This window comes from Uloborus diversus, chromosome 4, assembly GCF_026930045.1.
Source record: "Uloborus diversus isolate 005 chromosome 4, Udiv.v.3.1, whole genome shotgun sequence".
NCBI classification, from domain to species: domain Eukaryota; kingdom Metazoa; phylum Arthropoda; class Arachnida; order Araneae; family Uloboridae; genus Uloborus; species Uloborus diversus.
The window spans coordinates 12,640,915-12,658,653 of NC_072734.1; the positions used below are offsets into that span (position 1 = coordinate 12,640,915).

Genomic DNA, 17,739 nt, shown 5'->3' on the forward strand with positions numbered 1-17,739 from the left:
TTGCCATGAACTAAATGTATTGAGTTCATTGTAATAAATGAATCTCTCACTGGGTCAGTGAGAACCTGGCACTATCTATGAATTTTATTTTGATCAAAAAAGTAAAGGAAAAATCATTAATTTTTTCAACAACCTGAAAAATTGTCGAAACAGACATGGGAAAACACTGTCTTCTTCATTATAAACCAGGGGCGGCATTTCATTCGGGGGGTTGAGTTTTCTAAATATGAATTACCTTTGTATGGAACGAAACACATATTTGCTAACAGTAAGTAATTATGATATAGAGGGGGGGGGGAGAGATTACATGGTTAAGGAACTCCCAGAAAAGGTATTTGTTGATGTGAAATATTTTTTTCAAAAATAGTATGTATTTTTAAATAGTATTTATGAAAGCATACTATGCATTGTGCAGCTGAAATGTGTTTCTAACAGAAGAAAGTGAACACTCATTAAATAGACACACTTAAAATATAAGCGTAACAATCAATTTAAAATACCAAAGCATTTTCTTGTGAAAATCTTGCAACCACACCACTGCACTGGCCTCTCATAACCAACGTTACACAGAACACCAGGGTTGATAGACGTCCCGGATTTTGAAAAATTGTCCCGCGTCCTGGAGAACTTCCATACGGGACAGCTTAGGTCCCGTATTCTAGCTAATAACAATATTTTATAATAAGAGACAGTGTTTTAAGGTAAAAAAAATTAAGTAAAACGAAAAATGTGACTAAACTAATTAGCATCTGTTCCTATCAACGTCGATCTGTACTGAACTTCTGGTTCTGTTGCTTGATTTAGTCTTTGAGTTAGAGTTCCTCCAAAAGTGTACTCACAAATAAACATACTGAGAGGAAACTTTCGAAAGGTATTGAAACATGATTGTTTATCACCCCTTATAAATACTCTATAACCAGTAATTACACTCAATCTCAAAAATATCCCCCCTCCCCCTTTTCACTCCTAGAAGCAATCTGGTAACCCTGCAGAACACACAAGAACAAGATATTTAGCCTATATGAGGAACTTACGTCTTTAGATAAAATTAACCATGATTCTTCAGTTTTTTCTGTTCTGAAAAGACCGGTAAAGACTTGATGAATTTCTAATAATTAAAAAAAAATGGAAAACACTTGCTTATGTCTGAAAATGTGTCGAGTTTCATCAACCATTATGGAGTACCAGCAAAATTGTTTTTGTTGAACATTGATTTACAATTTACGTAAATTGAATTTGCTCATTTTTTATCATTCCTATCGAAAAATTTGGGGGTTCTACCGCCCCCTCTCGACTCCCATATTTGCCGCCCCTATCATAAACTGCAGTAGTAAGTAGGCTTATATGTTTTTCTATCTTCTATTCACTTCATCAAAACCAAAATGAGTATATGTATTTGCACATGAAGCAAGTACTTATCCGGAGTTTTACCATATCAGTAGAAAGCAGAATTATAGAACAAGTATTAAAGCTTTGATACTAAAATGGTTAATAGTTTGTTTTTACTTACATCGCAATGGAAATCATAATTTTTAGAGTCATTTAGAAAGCTGTAAATCCAAAAATTAAGTCTGAAATTTCATTGATTTTTTTCTGTAAAATCTGAAAAAGTCAGGGAATTTCTTTTCACAAAGGGTGTAGGAGCCTGGATTTAAAGAGAATATCTCTTGCATAAAAGATTTTAAACCTATCAGATTTTTTCCATGTGTGAGTTATTTTTATTTATTTATTATTATTATTTTTCTGTGAGCTTTTGTTCCTTAAGCATGGAGACACAAAAAGAATTGCCCAAATTGTGTCATTAGCTCCTTAATATTAGTAATTAAAAAGGCACAGTATGGTTTCATGAATAATTGTAATATAGGACATTTTTCAGGCAATTTCATTAATTAAAATTATTTTGATTCAATGTTATTTATGTGATTTTTCTCCCCTTTAGGATACCAAGGAGATGCTCACAATGCCATCATCATATTTTCTGCTTGCTACTTGCCTGATCGTAGTCGAAAAGACTATGATTATGTTATGGATAATCTCTTCTTGTAAGTTCACTTCCTTTTGTACATCTTTACAAATGTTTCTAAAAATCACCTAAGCAGTTCATTTATTATGTTTTGATATAGCTACGTGGCATCAAAATGCTTGAAAATTTTTGAACTTCTTGCTTAACATTTGTTTTAAACATGAAACATTTGTCATCTTCATACAAATATGAAATATACGTAAAACATTCAACTATAGAAATACATAACAATTATAAACTAAAGTTTAAATTCATGTTAAATAAATAAAATGTTTTGATAACTTATTTCATGGGGAAAAAAACTGCACAGGTGAACTCTCATATAAAGGCCAGAAATTTTGTGGAAAACTTTGTTAAAATCATTGCACACAATGGGTTAGCAGTAATTTAAAATTATCTGCATCGAAGTGCATGTGGTGCACTTAGATTGCTAATTGTTCTTATGTCGTTTTTTTTTCTTCTTTTTATACCTAGATATGTAATTACAACTCTGAATGAATTGGTTGCGGAGGATTATGTTCTTGTTTATCTACATGGTGCCACTGAAAGAAGCAATATGCCTAGTTTTAGGTGGCTGAAGCGCTGTTACCAAATGATTGACAGGAGGTGAATGTTTGACTATATATGAGGCATCTTTTATTTTCTCCATTTATAATAACTTATCTTTAAACATGAACTACTTTGATCCAATTGTTTTTTCAGGGTTCATACGCTCTGGGAAAACCTGGAATTGTCAGAAAAAATGACATCGTTAAAAATGTCAGGGAAATTTCCAATTTTGCCACAAAATTTTTTTTTCCAATCTTTTCCCGGGGGAAATTTTGTACCCTCAGATCCAATCTTCGTTTTTATTGATGTTTCCTGTAAAAAATGGTAAAAGTTTTGAGGCAAAATGACGCTAGCAATTAAAAATGGGCGAACGAAAAAAAAAAACTTTTGCAGACGCCTTTTTTTTTTCTCTCAATAGTTCCCAAGAAAAATTTCCTAGGGTGAACAGGAATTCAGCACAAATTTAACAGGGGAGAAGACAATTTACTGCTTCTGAAGCACAAGCCTGTGGATGGTAGGGTTGATCAGGAAAATTGTTTTTTTAGTCTTTTCAGCTACGAGTGAAACGTAGTCGCCAGTTTTGGTCATTCATAAGATGGAAGTAGACACAATGCTTAAATGCCTAAGTTCCCAAAAACAAAGCAGAATTGGATGTTTTCTTTAACTGCAAACTAATGAAAATAATGCAAAATGTGCTGCAAATTGTTTTTTGTTTTAAATTTTATTTTAAATATGTAATTTTCCTGAGAAATTAAAAATTTTGTTCTTAAATCTTAACCTTATCCTCATTGCCATCGACGCAAATGTGCTAAAACGTTTCAACTGAATTGTAGTTTTATGAAGATTTATTATTTTTAAATTGTTTTCATGCTAGAAATTAAAAATATTATTTTTAAACTTTTTGTCGTAGCCCCCATATTTGGTCATTCCCAAGATGGCGGTACACAAGACTTTTTAAGTGCCTAAGTTTCCGAAAATGGCATCGGGTGCTTATTGTAATGCAAACTATTGATGATAATGAAAAATGTGCCCTTTTTTTCCAGATAATTCGTAATTATTTTCTTGAAAAAAGCGAAATTTTATCTCCAGAACATTTTTTTTATTCTGATTGATTTAGACACTTATGTGTTAAAAGCTGACTATTTTGTCTTAATTGTAGATTTTTAAGGATAATTAATTATTTATTAACTACTTTTATGTTACAAATTTAAAAATCTACTTATTATCTTAAATTATTTACTTAGTTGCTGCCATATTTGGTCGTTTGAAAGATGGAAGCAGACAGAAATTTACAAAAGCATAATTGGATGTTTATCTCAATGTAAACTATTGAAAGTAAATGTACAATTAATTATGAATTTTTTTAAATTGATAATTTTCTAGAAAAGAAAATTTTTCATTTTAATGTAAGCATCCTTTATATGCAAAAGAAAAAAACTGATGATTATTGGCATCGGCCTATGATCGACGGATGTTGATTTTTGTTATTATGCATTATATAGTATGCCCATCGATACAAGTTAATCATATTTATACTGAAAAATAGCTTTGTATTTTGCTCAATATGTTTTGTGCTACATACTAATAAGAAAATAAGAAGTGTTGTAAACCAAAAGCTGAGAAAGATTGCTGCACGATTAAAGCAAAACGCTAATATGCATGACATGGCATCAAAGAAATGCTAAAATAAGTTGCAAGTACTTGGTTTTCAACGAGTTGTTATTGTCTTGTCCGTGATGTGCAAAGAAAAGCACTAGAGTACTCCGAAGCTATCGAATACAGCCTCAGCGACCTCACAGCCTTTTTCCAAAAAATCATATCATCCAAATCATCTTATTTAATTATAATTAAAATCATATCAACAAGTAGTAAACAAATAAAAACAATTTTGAACAAAATGTTTAAAAAAAAAACACTTAAATTGTGAGAGAAATTTTTTTTTAAAAAAGCCAAGATATTTTTTTTTTCAATCTACAAGTGGACAAATTTCAGTTCTTACGCATTGCTACTTTAAACAATTTTGATTATTTTGAAAATATTGTTATTTAAACTTATTTTTGAATGAAGCGAGTAACCTGGAATTTTTTTAAAAAATAACCTGGAAAACCTGGAAAAGTCAAGGAATTTTTTTTAACCACAGGTGTATGAACCCTGTTTTTTTTTTTTCTTTCTTTAAACTTGCTATCCTTCATCTACAAAAACAAAGAATAATGTATGGACTTTACAAGTTCACCTGAAATATTTGTCAATTCTCAATAAATGTTTTATTTAAGTACAAAAATTCACTTTTCTCTATTTTAATTAAAAGTGGTATTTTCTGAACCAATGGTAGTCTTTTTATGCAAACCATACAAATAAATACTGAACAATTTTATGTTGTTAGATAATGTTTTCACGATGATTACCGTTCGAAAGAATGAAATTCAATACGATAGGAACTTTGATATAATTGATATTTCTTTCAATTTTCTAATGCCGTCTTTGAATCCTCCTTGTGATTATAAATAAACTACAAACTAATGCCAGTTTTACTACTTCCTAGTTTTGTGAGTTTGTTTTATTTTGGCTGATTAAGGTTTCAATATAAATTCTGTAAAATGTTACTTAAATTTGTAGGTATCACTCATTAAAAAATAGTTTATTTCAAAATAAGTTTTTCAAGATATTTCCAACATGAAAGAAGTGTGAGTTTCGAAGTATTAAAGGCACCCACTAGAATAACATTTTAAAGACAGGTATACAGAAAAGCTCTGAAATGCAAAAGTGATGACCAGCAACAGGCTCTGGGCCCAGCTAGGCTGGGCCTAGTCAATTTACAATGCCTAGTGAAGATCGATGGCCCTCTTAAAACTATCTACTCCCTTGCTCATTACCACCTCTTCCGGTAAGCTGTTCCACGGTTCCACTGCCTTGCTAAAATAAATTTTTTTCCTAATATCCATGTTAGCCTGAGATTTAAATAGCTTAAAACAATGACCCCTTGTCCTGTTTTCAGTGCTAAACTTTAGCCCTGTAACATCTTTCATTTTAATAAATTTAAACAACTGAATCATGTCCCTTCGGTCTCTTCTTTGCTCAAGACTGTACATTTTTAGCATTCTAAGCATTCCAAACGCCCCAGGTCGTTTACTAAACATATTTGACTGAAGATTGACATTCTGTGTGTTTAAATATTACTGAAATATAAGCTCAAATTGTCTAGAAACTACAGCTTACAGTCATTACAAGAATTTTTCAGAGCTTAGTGATTAGTTCAAAATTTTGGTTCTATCATATCCTGAGAATGCGTGAATGTGATTAGTGCAATGAGCATATCCACTCATAGTTTTTTCTTTCAGCATTGAATTATTTACACTAATAATGTCTCTGTCAAAGCCTTGTAACAGCTGATTGTTGTAATTGGTTGCTTGATAATTTTTACTTTATTTATTGTCATTTCATACTTCTCATGTTAAAACTTGTTTCTCAACTCATTTTTGAAGTTTCTAATGAAACATTTACACAATTTAGTACGTAAAAATCATATATGAATTCTAAAAGTCTGTAATTGCATATTCTAATGTATTTTGAAAACTTACTTATTCTTTTTTGTTTGTTTTTCTAATTAGATTACGAAAAAATTTAAAAGGCCTTTACTTGGTTCATCCAACGTTTTGGTTGAAAACAATTGTTATTATGACTAGACCTTTTATTAGGTAAGTTTTTGTTTTATTCATTGTCTTCATGCATACTTAAAAACTGAAATAATTAATAAATTTAAAATATTCAATTGAAGTGCAGTCATGCAGATGCAACAGTGCTTCTTTTAAAATGTTAAAACATTTTTATCTTTTTAATTTAAACTTAAAAAAAACATCTTTTCAAAATTAAAATTAAAGGTATTTAATTATTTTGTCAATCACAACTATTTAAAACTCTTAATATCAAAGATTTTGTTATTGCAAAGCGGTAATAAAATTATTTTAAGAGAAATTTCTTAAATTATTTTAGCACTGCAATTATCAGTTATCAAAATAGTTTTTCACAAAGCGTATTCGAATACAGGGTTCGTACGCTCCTTCAAAACTCCTCCAATACTCCTTCATTTAGGAAATTTTCTTGAAGGGCCCTTCAAACTCCTTCATTTTGGTTTTTAACTCCTTCAAAACTCCTTCTTTTTTAGTTTAAGACTTAATCTTCCTCTGATGACAGTAACTTATAATACTTTGATTGACAACTAACTTCGTCACAAGGGCCATTTTAATGTAGTAATTTCGTGCATTTATATTTTTTTCATAAAGATGTGATTTACAAATTGCCCATAGTTAAGTCATAAAAGTTGAAGGTGAAAATTTTATTAGAAGACTAAAATATTTCATAAGTGAAGTAAAACATGCTTAAATGGTGCTTGGCTATTTTGTCAAGTTTTATGATTATTGTTTTTCCCTCCACCACACTTTCAGCAGCTAGAGTCAGGTTGTCTAATTATTATTTAAATATTTAAAACTTCATAAGTAGATGTACAATATTAAGTGATTGTGTTAAGAAACAATTGTTTAGTTAATTGCAGTTATGATATTGTAAAAAGGGTCATCCACAAGTGATGTCATGCCTTGAGGAGGAGACGGGCTCATGAAATTGTGACAAGAGGGGAGAGAGAATGTGACAAAAAGTGACATCACACAGTTATTGTAACAATATGTTAAAAAAATATGACATGTAACAAGAGGATGAGTTAGGTGAAGTGTGACACTTTGTTATAAAGGGAGAAGGGGTCAAATGTGTTGAAAAAAATTGTGACATCATTTAATGATAGCCCATTAGTACTCCTTCAAAACTCCTCCAAAACTCCTTCATTTTATTTCTGAAATTGAGTACGAACCCTGGAATAAGAGCTAGCGTGTAACACAATAAAAATAAAGTGAGTGACGAAAATGAACTTTAAATGATTTTTATCACTGATTAAATTTCAATACTTAATGTGCAAATGTAGATATACACATTGCACATACATAGATATACATGTCCGTGTTTGTTACAGTCAAAATAGTACTTCTGAACAATTTTGTATGTGCGTGTACCTTTTTAAAAATTTTGCAATTAAAATAGCAAAAGGTATACTAGAATGAATAAATAGATGTATTGTGAACAAAATAGGTTAGAAATTTTCATTAGATTCCCAAGAAGTCATTCTGATAAAATTTTGTCTGGATATAAAGGCTGAGATTCTTCTAGATTTTCTTAATTTTTTTTAAAAATCTTCCTATTTTTTTTGTAAATGTAAAAATGAATCAAAAGTCTCCACACACATTGCACCCTACATTTCTCCAATCACATGTTCAATTTGTCTTTGAGAAGAATCTTATGGAGGAAGCTTCTGCTAAATTTATAAAATAAGGACTTTTTATGTATATGTTATTTTAAAATAACTTCAGCTAAGGTATTGACATGTATATACAGTATGTTGATGATGGTGGAATATTATTATTACGATCATTAAACAATTTATCAGAAGGTTGTATTATATAAAAACATTAAGCCGCAGAAAAAAAAAATAAATATATACATTTGTTTACTTTGCAAAATCACTAAATATGCAAATACCTTTTTACCTCACAATATCTTATTCATATTTTTGGTAAATTAAAATATTCATGGAATTATAAATCAAAAGTTGAAGTTCTTTTTTCCTTTGCTTCTCCCAACTCATAAGTGCATTCATGTCTGCAAAGCTTCGCTGTATTGTTTAAGACGACAGAAGGTTTTCCTCTCCGCTGCACAGTATACCATTCTGTATCATTTGTTTCAATTTTAACAAGTTTGTTATGTATACTTGGATAGTATAGTTTCTATATGTTCCCTTTTCGTTTTGTGCAAAATATGAGTTCAGATACTTTACTCCTTTCTACAAAAGAGATATGTTCCTAAATGATTATGCAAAACCTAAATGATTGTATAACGTATGCCAAGTTAAATGTGTGAATGATAAGATTATAGATTCATCAGATATGTTTTCATTTTTAGCTCAAAGTTTACCAGGAAACTGCAGTTTGTGTACAGCTTGCAAGAGCTTTCATCTCTTATTCCTCTTGATCATGTATCTATTCCAGATAAAGTTAAGCAGTAAGTATGATTTATAAATAATTTTAATTGCTTGTTTTTTTTTTTTTTCTTAATGGTTGCACAAAACAAAATTCTTTATTTTTATATCCCCTCCTCTCAAATTTTTTTACACATAATGCACAAAGTTGAAAATTAATACTTTGAAAAAAAAAAAAGATTTAAACATTCAGCTTAACTTAGGAGCTGGACCATAAACAGGTAATTTTTATTTGATATTAGTTTTATTGACTTTTCAAAGACGTTTTGGGCTCAAGAACCGAGACCTTCGTAAACTCTCCTTTCTTGTTCTGTCTTTAAACTTAATGCCTCATCAAAAAGAATATTTTTACTTTGAAACATTAATTGATTAATGTTTGCGTAGTTTTTTTGGAACCTTTATTTTATTCTCTAAAAGTAATTTAGTTGCTTATATCAAAAACTGCAGTCTCAGTGCCAAGTTATGACAGCCAAGTTATTGTCTGATTTCAGTGACGGCAATGGAACCAGATAAAAATTCTTTATAATCCAAAGGCATTATGATATTTAGGCAGAAGTTGCCAAACTTTTGCACTTTCCAGCATCATTTGAAGAATTAGAATATTTTCACAACTCTCTAGTCTATCTCTATTACATATTATATAGTTAGACTTCTGTATTACATATATATATAAATTGATAGGATAGACACTTTGCGGTGCCCCACGCCTATCTTGTCAACACCCCTGGGTGCAGTTTTTAAAATTAATTTTAGAAATTTTACTACATTTTCATTAATTTGTTCATTTTTTCTTGCTTAAGGAAAGAAAACGCATTTTCTTGCAAAATTTATGTGCTGATAGAATATTCTTGGATGTTCATTTATCTTCCCCTCCCTCTTCCTTAAAAAACATAAAAATTAAAGGTTTAGCTTCTGTTACTAATTCTTTTAACTTTTAACCATGTCTAAAGTAATTTCAATGCCAAAATAATAATAATGTTTCCTTAACCATTTGTTATGTTGTAAAACTGTTACTGTTGTAAATAACTGTCACTAACATTTCTTTAACTATTTAAAGATTTGACGAGGATCTTTTTCCTGATTAAAGCAGGTGTTTACACCAGGGTAGGTTTTCTTGGATATTACTGTATTCTTGTTGTTTTGAACTGTAACTTAATATTGAAAGTAGTGAATCTTTGAGAAGATGTCAAATGGAAATTAATATTAACATTAATGAAACACAAATTTAAACAAACTACAGTAAAACCCCTCCTAACGGACATCCCTCAAGTGCGGACACCCCTCTTATACGGACATTTTTTAATTCCCCGATTCCAATGCATATAACATTATAAAACCCCTGTTCTGCGAACACCCCTCTATTGTGAACAAAAAAATTTGTCCCGTTTGTGTCCGCATTAGAGGGGTTTTACTGTATCTATCATCATCCTTGTTATTTAGTCAAAGCTTTGTCATTGGTAAATGCCTTTTGTGTCGCCCCAAAGTTGCAATGTATTTCACAATTCATTTTATTTGTGTTACATTTATGTTTACGTTATTTTAGCTCTTTTGAACATAATTTTTTGTCTTCATCTTAGGTTTTTTTTTAATTTTTTGACTAACTTATTAATTGAGTGTTCATATTGATTTGCTGCATTTCTTACAAGAGTTCTGTAATCAAATTCATGCATTTCATACTTAAAGCTTGTAGTATCAATTTTAAGATGAATAAAACAAATTGGGGAAGATGAAAGAAGTAAAACATAAGAAAATTCTAACCTTGTGCATTTTTGCTATTTATACATTTGGGGAAACATATTAAAGATTGTTAAATGTAATAAATAAAGCTAATTAAAGGCCATTTTCACTCTTGATTTTTTGAGTAATTTTTAAAACATGTTCTTACTTAACTATCAAAGCAAGAATTGGAAAATAAGTTGCATACATAGGTTTGGCAGTAACACTGCAGCAATTTATTTTGTAATTTATGCTTTACAAAATTGTTCTTCCAAATTTAGAATATGCATTCGGGCAACTCTTGATTCCTTATGTTCATGACTAGTTTCTATTTTTTTCTTGGGTGTCATTCCAATATAATAATACCCAGTGCTTTTGATTTGGTGGTTTGCCATTCCCTTAAACGTTTCAATTCTTATAGAATTCAACCGTGATAGATTTTATTCCTTAATTTATAATGATTCAATCATCTATTTTGGGGCTGTCCATAATTGTCACACTTTCATTCAAAATTTTTGGCCCCTTCCTCTTCTTTGTCACAATGTGTCAGATTTTACCTTTCCCCTCCCCTTGTTACATGTCATGCTATTTTTCTTAACCATATTTTTACTAAAGAATGTGATGTCATACTTCATGTTAACCCCTTGTCACTTAACTCACACATTCACAAACCCTGTCGTCCTCAAGGAATGACATCATTTATGGATAACCCCCTTTCCAGAAAAACTATTTTGTTTTCATAAAATTTCTAATAGTTTTCGTAATTCATGCAGTCAACTTAGTTTTAAAAGTTTTGGTCTATATTTTAGGTAACAAAACTATGTGTCTTCATGTTTTTTTCATATTAATATCTTTTAACAAATTATTGGAAATTTTACAACATAGCAGAGTCCCAGTCTTGACATCAAAACTAAGACAATTCATCCATAGTAACTTATTTATTAAAAAATCAAATAAAAACAAATGCATCTTAATTGAAAATCAACGTACTGGGAATTCAGAATCACATACTTACGCAGAAATGCCTCTTACATGGGGAAACAAATTTACACATGTGGCGCAACAATGTTCTTTTTCTTGAAGATTTTAAACATTTAATGTTCAAAAATAAAATATACTAGCACTAATATTTCAGTTTCTGCTTCAACTAAGTTCCTCATTTTACAAAGCTAATGACCTTGAATTTCTTTTCTTTTGCTGAGATTTCTGAACTCATATTGGAATAGGTTCATACTTACTCGTATTGAACTTTTGTTATGAGCGGTTGAGAGCAAAAGTGGTGTAGGAGTAAGTTGATAAAACAAGATTTTGAGTTATTGAATGGTTTAGTATTCAACACAAAACACTACTGCTGTTCCATTTTACAATGACTGTCTAGAGACAAAAGGTTGAACCTAGTCTTACACCACTTTCACATTAAGTAGAATGAGGTTAAAACTAGTTTCTGATCATGTAAATACAAGTTATAAAAAAACAGTTGACAAAAATACAAATACAAATGTATCGACCAGAAACAGGGTCTGTTCCAAGCTAGGCTGGTCCTAGTCAATTTATTAGTCCCAATGAAGATCAATGGCCCTCTTAAAGCTATCCACCCTCTTGCTTATTACCGCCTCTTCTGGTAAGCTGTTCCAATTGCCCACAACCCTACTAAAGTAGCCATTTTTCCTGATTTCCTGGTAAGCCTGATATTTGAACAGCTTAAAACAATGACCCCTTGTTTTGCTTTCGGTGCAAAAATGTAACGCATTAACATCTTTCATTTTGATAAATTTTAACAACTGAATTACGTCCCCTCTGACTAGGCTTACCAGACATCCTGGTTTGACCGGGACAGTCCCAGTTTTCAGACAAAACCTCAGTGTCCCGGCCGATTTACTTCACGTCCCGGAAAAAGAGTACTTGATTACAGATGACTAAAAAAGTCTAAAAATAATCAACTGGGAAGGATCATTTCAGATCATTACTCTGTCATTTCTAACATTCACTTGAAATATTGATATTGGATTAGCTTGTGAGGATTTTCAAAACAAGATTAAAAACAAAGTGTTCCTTCTTACTACATAGTTAAGTACATAACTTGTAAATACAGTAGCCCCTTGTTATATTGCGCCTAGATATATCGCTCATTCGGATATATCGCTCCTTTCTTCTGTCTCCCAAAATATTAAAACCTGAAAAAAGAAACCTTGCTTTGAGCTTGAAACCATTCATGAAAAGATATGGTATTACTCAGAAAAGGTCTTTATATTCTTTATTTTGTCAATGAACAATACGAAGATGCTCCTATTCTGAATTCGCTGGAAAAGCAGCGGCAACTCCTGCCATCCAAATGTACATACAGTGGCTCCCAAAAGTGTTCGTACACTTTGAAATTTTTTAGTAAAACCAAAATAACTCAAAACTGAATTCGAATATAAAGTCCAATATTTTTTCACATCATTCCTATGTCATTCTAAATATAACCCATTGGTTTTTTTCAAAATATTGACGGATCTTCTTTTTGAAATGGGTCAGAAAACGAAGAGACAGAGAAATAACACGCCACAAAAGTCATCGTACACTCAAATATTTTCGAATAAGTTCATGATTAAAATTATCATATACCGTTTTATTAATATTTTTGCATTGTGTTGACCCTTATAAGTCATTTGGCTTTAATTTTTTGTTTATTTATTCCTTAATATATTGCTTATTACTGTAAAATGGCTGGTATTCGTAAAAAACCGCAAACGCCATTCAAAATTTGAATTTTTTTCCCACAGTAGTGGTAAATTGGTTTGAAATGTCTCTAAATTAGTTAATTTATTTGTTTGTATAGTAAGGTGCTTGATAAAAAAAATGCTTTAAAGAAAGGAATCGGACTGAAAACAAGGTAAGAAAAGGTCAACCGCAAAGTTGACAAAACGTGATCGTAGATTTAAAAATAAAAAAATTATGAAAAATACACATTTGAGTCCTGTAAAAGTTTCTGCAGAGTTAAATGAAACATTTTACATTTAATTTTCACCTAAAATTGTTCGCCTAGCTCTTTGATTAGCTGGATTAAATGGAACCTCTTCCCGCAGACAATTTCTTGGTCGTGCGAAAAACAGAAAGCTTACGCCTTTTGTCCCAAAATCAATGATAAATAAGCTAAAAACAGTTTAGAATCATGTCTTACTTACAGATCAAAATTAATTTAACATTTTTGGTTTAATTGTTGTATAACTGTAAGTAGAAGAAAAAATTAGGAACTTAATCTTAAGAACTTAGTTGGATCAGTTAATCAGGACGGTGAAGGTGTTTTAGTATGAGGGTGCATATCAGCATCAGGACTTGGCATTTGTAATTTTTTCCTATTTTCCTTATTTTCCTTTTTTTAGAGCTTTCCTTATTTTTTTTACTTTTTTTTTTTTCCTACTTTTTCTTTCTTTAGTATTTTTTTTAATTGCATGATTCTTATTTTTACAATGCATCGTGCCGGATCCTTAGCTTTTCATTGAATGACTAGACTATAGTAATTTCTGGAAGGAACGCCGCGGCGTTTGTGTGTTTAAAAGTTAAATTTTCGTAAGTGACTTTTTTTTTTTTTTTGCCGTTGCGGCGTTTATGATCGACTTTTCTTTTTATCGCCCTGACTTCAGTCCTACTGTATTAACGAAACTAAAAAAAAATAGATACTGGCACATTCTGATGCAATTATATATTATTTACCCATCAATTAGAAGCTTTAATTAAAGTAAACGGCCGACTGTTCAAAAAATGCGGGAAAAACCGAATTTCCTATTCGCCAATTTTTTGTATGATTACAAGTGAAATGGAGCTCTATTTAAACAGAAAGGCAATGTAAAACCTTAAAAGGACATAAGGAAGCAAAAACTGAAAAACTTGTATACTGTACATATTTTATTGATGTTAGTACAACATAAAAGCGACATCTAACAGAAATTCGCAAAAACGGACCACTTCAAAAATAATCGCGGAAACTTTTTTCGTACATAAATATGATTATTTTTCATTCTAAATCGTAAACATGATTATAAAATTTATAAAATTTCATTTTCTTTCCTTGCAAAGAGTGTATTTGCAAAAAAATAAATAAATAAATAAAATAAAAAAAAAAAGCGGCAAAACCTGGATGGGCAAAACGTTCCCGATTTTTGGAGAAAAATCGGAAATCAATTTAAATGCAATATTTTGTTTTTATTTCTTCTCATTTTTAAAAGTTGGGGGATAGAGCTACAAATTAATATGTATTTTTTTCTTTTTAATGGGTATTTTCTACTCTGATATATCATCAATATCGAGGAGTTGCTCATCATTTTTATGTGCTGTGTTTCTGGCAATGCGACATTTCTGAGCATTTAAAATTTTTTTGGGGCCGTGGTAGCCTGATCGGTGCAGGGCATTGGACTCGGGGCCGGAGGGGCTCGGGTTCGATCCCCGCTGGTCGAAGACCCACCGTCGTCATTAAAGGGGACTGGGCGACGTTAAATATGCTCGTGGTCTCAATGTCCTCCAAGTGAAACGATACCTCTGGGGGTGCTAGTACCAGGTAGCTATTAGCTCTTGGACTAGTTCTAAATTCTCATTAACTGTTCGATCCGGTGATGGTGCTGCCATCTATCGGTATATAAAATAATGGAGGCAAGGCACTAGTATGCAGACCTCGACATAAATACAGTTGTAGTCAGTTGTGACTCTTGAATAGGAATAGGAATAGGAAAATTTTTTGACAGACTCTTAACTCTTTTCGGGGTGCGGCAATTATACCGATGCGGCGTATCTACTGTAAGTTATTGTACTTATTGCGCCTGATCAAAGGGAGGGGGGAGAAAGAGATATATGCAGGCATTTGATGCCAAGTGCTTCCCCCCCCCTCACTCTCAATTTCGTGAACAATTTCCGAATGAATATTTTTGTTGTATGGTGAGGATTGAGATAAACTATTTGCCTTCCCTTTTATGTACATAGAAACATTAGTAACTGATCTTTGTCTTTGATAAAAATGTTATGTTTACCATGCATGGATGTTTCCTTTTATTTTCGTGCCAAAAAATTTTGGAACAAGAAGGAGGTAAAAATCATCAAACCATTAAAACAATATTCGTTTTTATTGCTTGATTAAAATTAGAACTGACTCATCACTTTGATTCCCTCCCCCGACCCCCCCCCCCGGAGGTGGCTAGCGAAGGATGTATACTGAATGCAAATTTTATCTGCAAACAAAAAAAACCGCACAAACATGTATAGCTAAGCATTAATTTTCCAAAGCCAGGGAGGGGAGAAATTGACCCCCATAAATGACGTGCCTGAAACAAAAATGTATGTTGAATGCTAAAAATACATAACATAGTACAAACCCTTTAGTTGACTTATTTCGTTATTTATTTAGTTTAATTATTTTGTTATAAATTTTATGCCCCATATTTAAGAACACATTTATTTTAGTTCTGTATTTTCAGTCGTTTTCCCTTTTTTTTTTTTTCAAATTCAAACATCTGCCTCTGATTATGCAAGAATGCATGTCAACTGCTGATTATTTTTGACTAAAACTAATTTAATATTTGCTTTGCTTTTGTATCATAGTTTATGATAACAGGAGCTGAAAGTGATAGTATTTTTAAATGATAAATGGATGCTCTTGAAGGAATGTTTTCGTTTTTGACAAAACAAATCTGAAACAAAAATGGTTTTATTGAACCAAAATAGGAGTTTTATTATTATTATTTATTTATTTATTTATTTTGCGATCGCTATATTGCATTTTATTCTTTCACACTTAAAAATTTTATTACTGTATTGGTGAAAGGTGTTTCTTTGTTTAGATTTTATTTTCATATTTTTGTAATTACTATCTTTGTTTCCACTAGTTTATTTTCCATACTAATGATTGTCAGTCGTCTTGACGTGTGTGTAGTCCTATCTCTTCCTATTTTTTCCTACTTTTTTAAGCGATTTTTTTCCTACTTTTCCTACTTTTTTAATTTTTGATTCCTTATTTCCTACTTTTTCCCCTCAAAAAACCACTTCGGGGTCTGGACTTGGTAATTTGTAATTTTTTGATGAAATAATGAACCATGCTGTTCCTTTAAATATTTTAAAAACCAATTTTTAACTCTTAGTCAAAAATTTGGTTATTGGAAACAACTTTGTTTTTTATCAAGATAACGATAAGAAGCACACGGTTTTCAACGTTTGCGTCTTAGTGCCTCGAAAATTGTACTGAAGTTTAGAAAATACCCCCTCAATCTCCAGATTGTAACTTAATGTAACGTATTTAGAGATATCTGGAGGCTAGATTACGAAAACAGGGCTTTAAAACGAAACTAGAACTAGAAGTATTAATACTCGAAGTGTGGTAGAACACTTACTCAGAAATTACGCTAAAAAAAAGAAAGAAAAAGAATGAAATCTATTCCCAGACGTTTAAAAGGTGTGATGAATACTGTATGATATTCTACTAATTAATAACTTAATCAAAAGTTAGATAATTCAATAATATATAGACATTTTATAAAGTGTACGAAGACTTTTGCGAGATAAAATTTCCGGCACTTTTCGGTTTTTGATTTTAAAAAAATTAAGTTTTAGTATTTTTTAAAACCTTTTCACACAGTTTTGTTAAAAATTGATCATAGATCTTATAATTAAATACCTATTCCGAAATATTAATTCTAACCAATGATTTGGGACCTATTTCGTTGAAAGTCGTAGGTGTACGAAGACTTTTGGGAGCCATTGTACATGCAGTATATTTCAGAGGAAACGACTTGACATTTTCTTTTGTATTGATACTAAGACCTTTACAAGTGATGATGAGTGAGAGACAGCAGGCAGGTGTCATACTAGTCCAAGTAGAAGAGAACATACGCCCTCTCTGACTACCTGTTTGCACAGAAAAGATTTGTGCTTGGTTGCACAAATCAGGATTTGCATCAAAGAATGGAAGAGTGCTCTGGGCAAAATAGTTATTTTTAAACAATCTGGTTACTTTTACTTTTCACATATTTTCTACTGCAAATTGAAGGGATTAGAAAGTCTACTGGGAATGAGAGGGCACTGGAATGCTCACTCTTATCATGCTGTAGCTGATGAAGATCATCTTTATTCGCCATTTCATATTGTCGCTGAAAATTTACTTAAATTTAAATCTTGTATAAGTTTCAATACGTGTGGTAGTAAATTCGTGAACTATATCGAAACTATTTGAAAATCATGTCAAAAAGAGTAATTGCTAATTTACTTGTAGGTGTTGGATGGATAGCTATTTTTAATGACCTCGATTACTTCGCGCTTTTGGATAGATCGTGCTCTTTCTTTGTCCCCCGAAAAATGCAATATAACGAGGGGTTACTGTATCAACATGCAAGGAGTAAATTTTTCAAAT

At 31.3% G+C, this 17,739-nt stretch overlaps 1 protein-coding gene across 2 annotated transcripts in view; it reads left to right on the top strand.

Annotated features, from left to right (window-relative positions):
- Positions 1-17,739, top strand: part of LOC129220348 (protein prune homolog 2-like) — a 58,254-nt gene that overhangs the window by 37,248 nt on the left and 3,267 nt on the right. Inside the window, exons 12-16 of one of the 2 annotated variants that reach the window (XM_054854754.1) lie at positions 1,940-2,042; positions 2,498-2,629; positions 6,181-6,267; positions 8,576-8,674; positions 9,709-9,755. In XM_054854754.1, the coding sequence (XP_054710729.1) occupies positions 1,940-2,042; positions 2,498-2,629; positions 6,181-6,267; positions 8,576-8,674; positions 9,709-9,736 (449 nt within the window). In that variant the 3' untranslated portion in view covers positions 9,737-9,755. The remainder of the gene's footprint in view (positions 1-1,939; positions 2,043-2,497; positions 2,630-6,180; positions 6,268-8,575; positions 8,675-9,708; positions 9,756-17,739) is intronic. The other variant, XM_054854753.1, reaches the window with a different exon arrangement.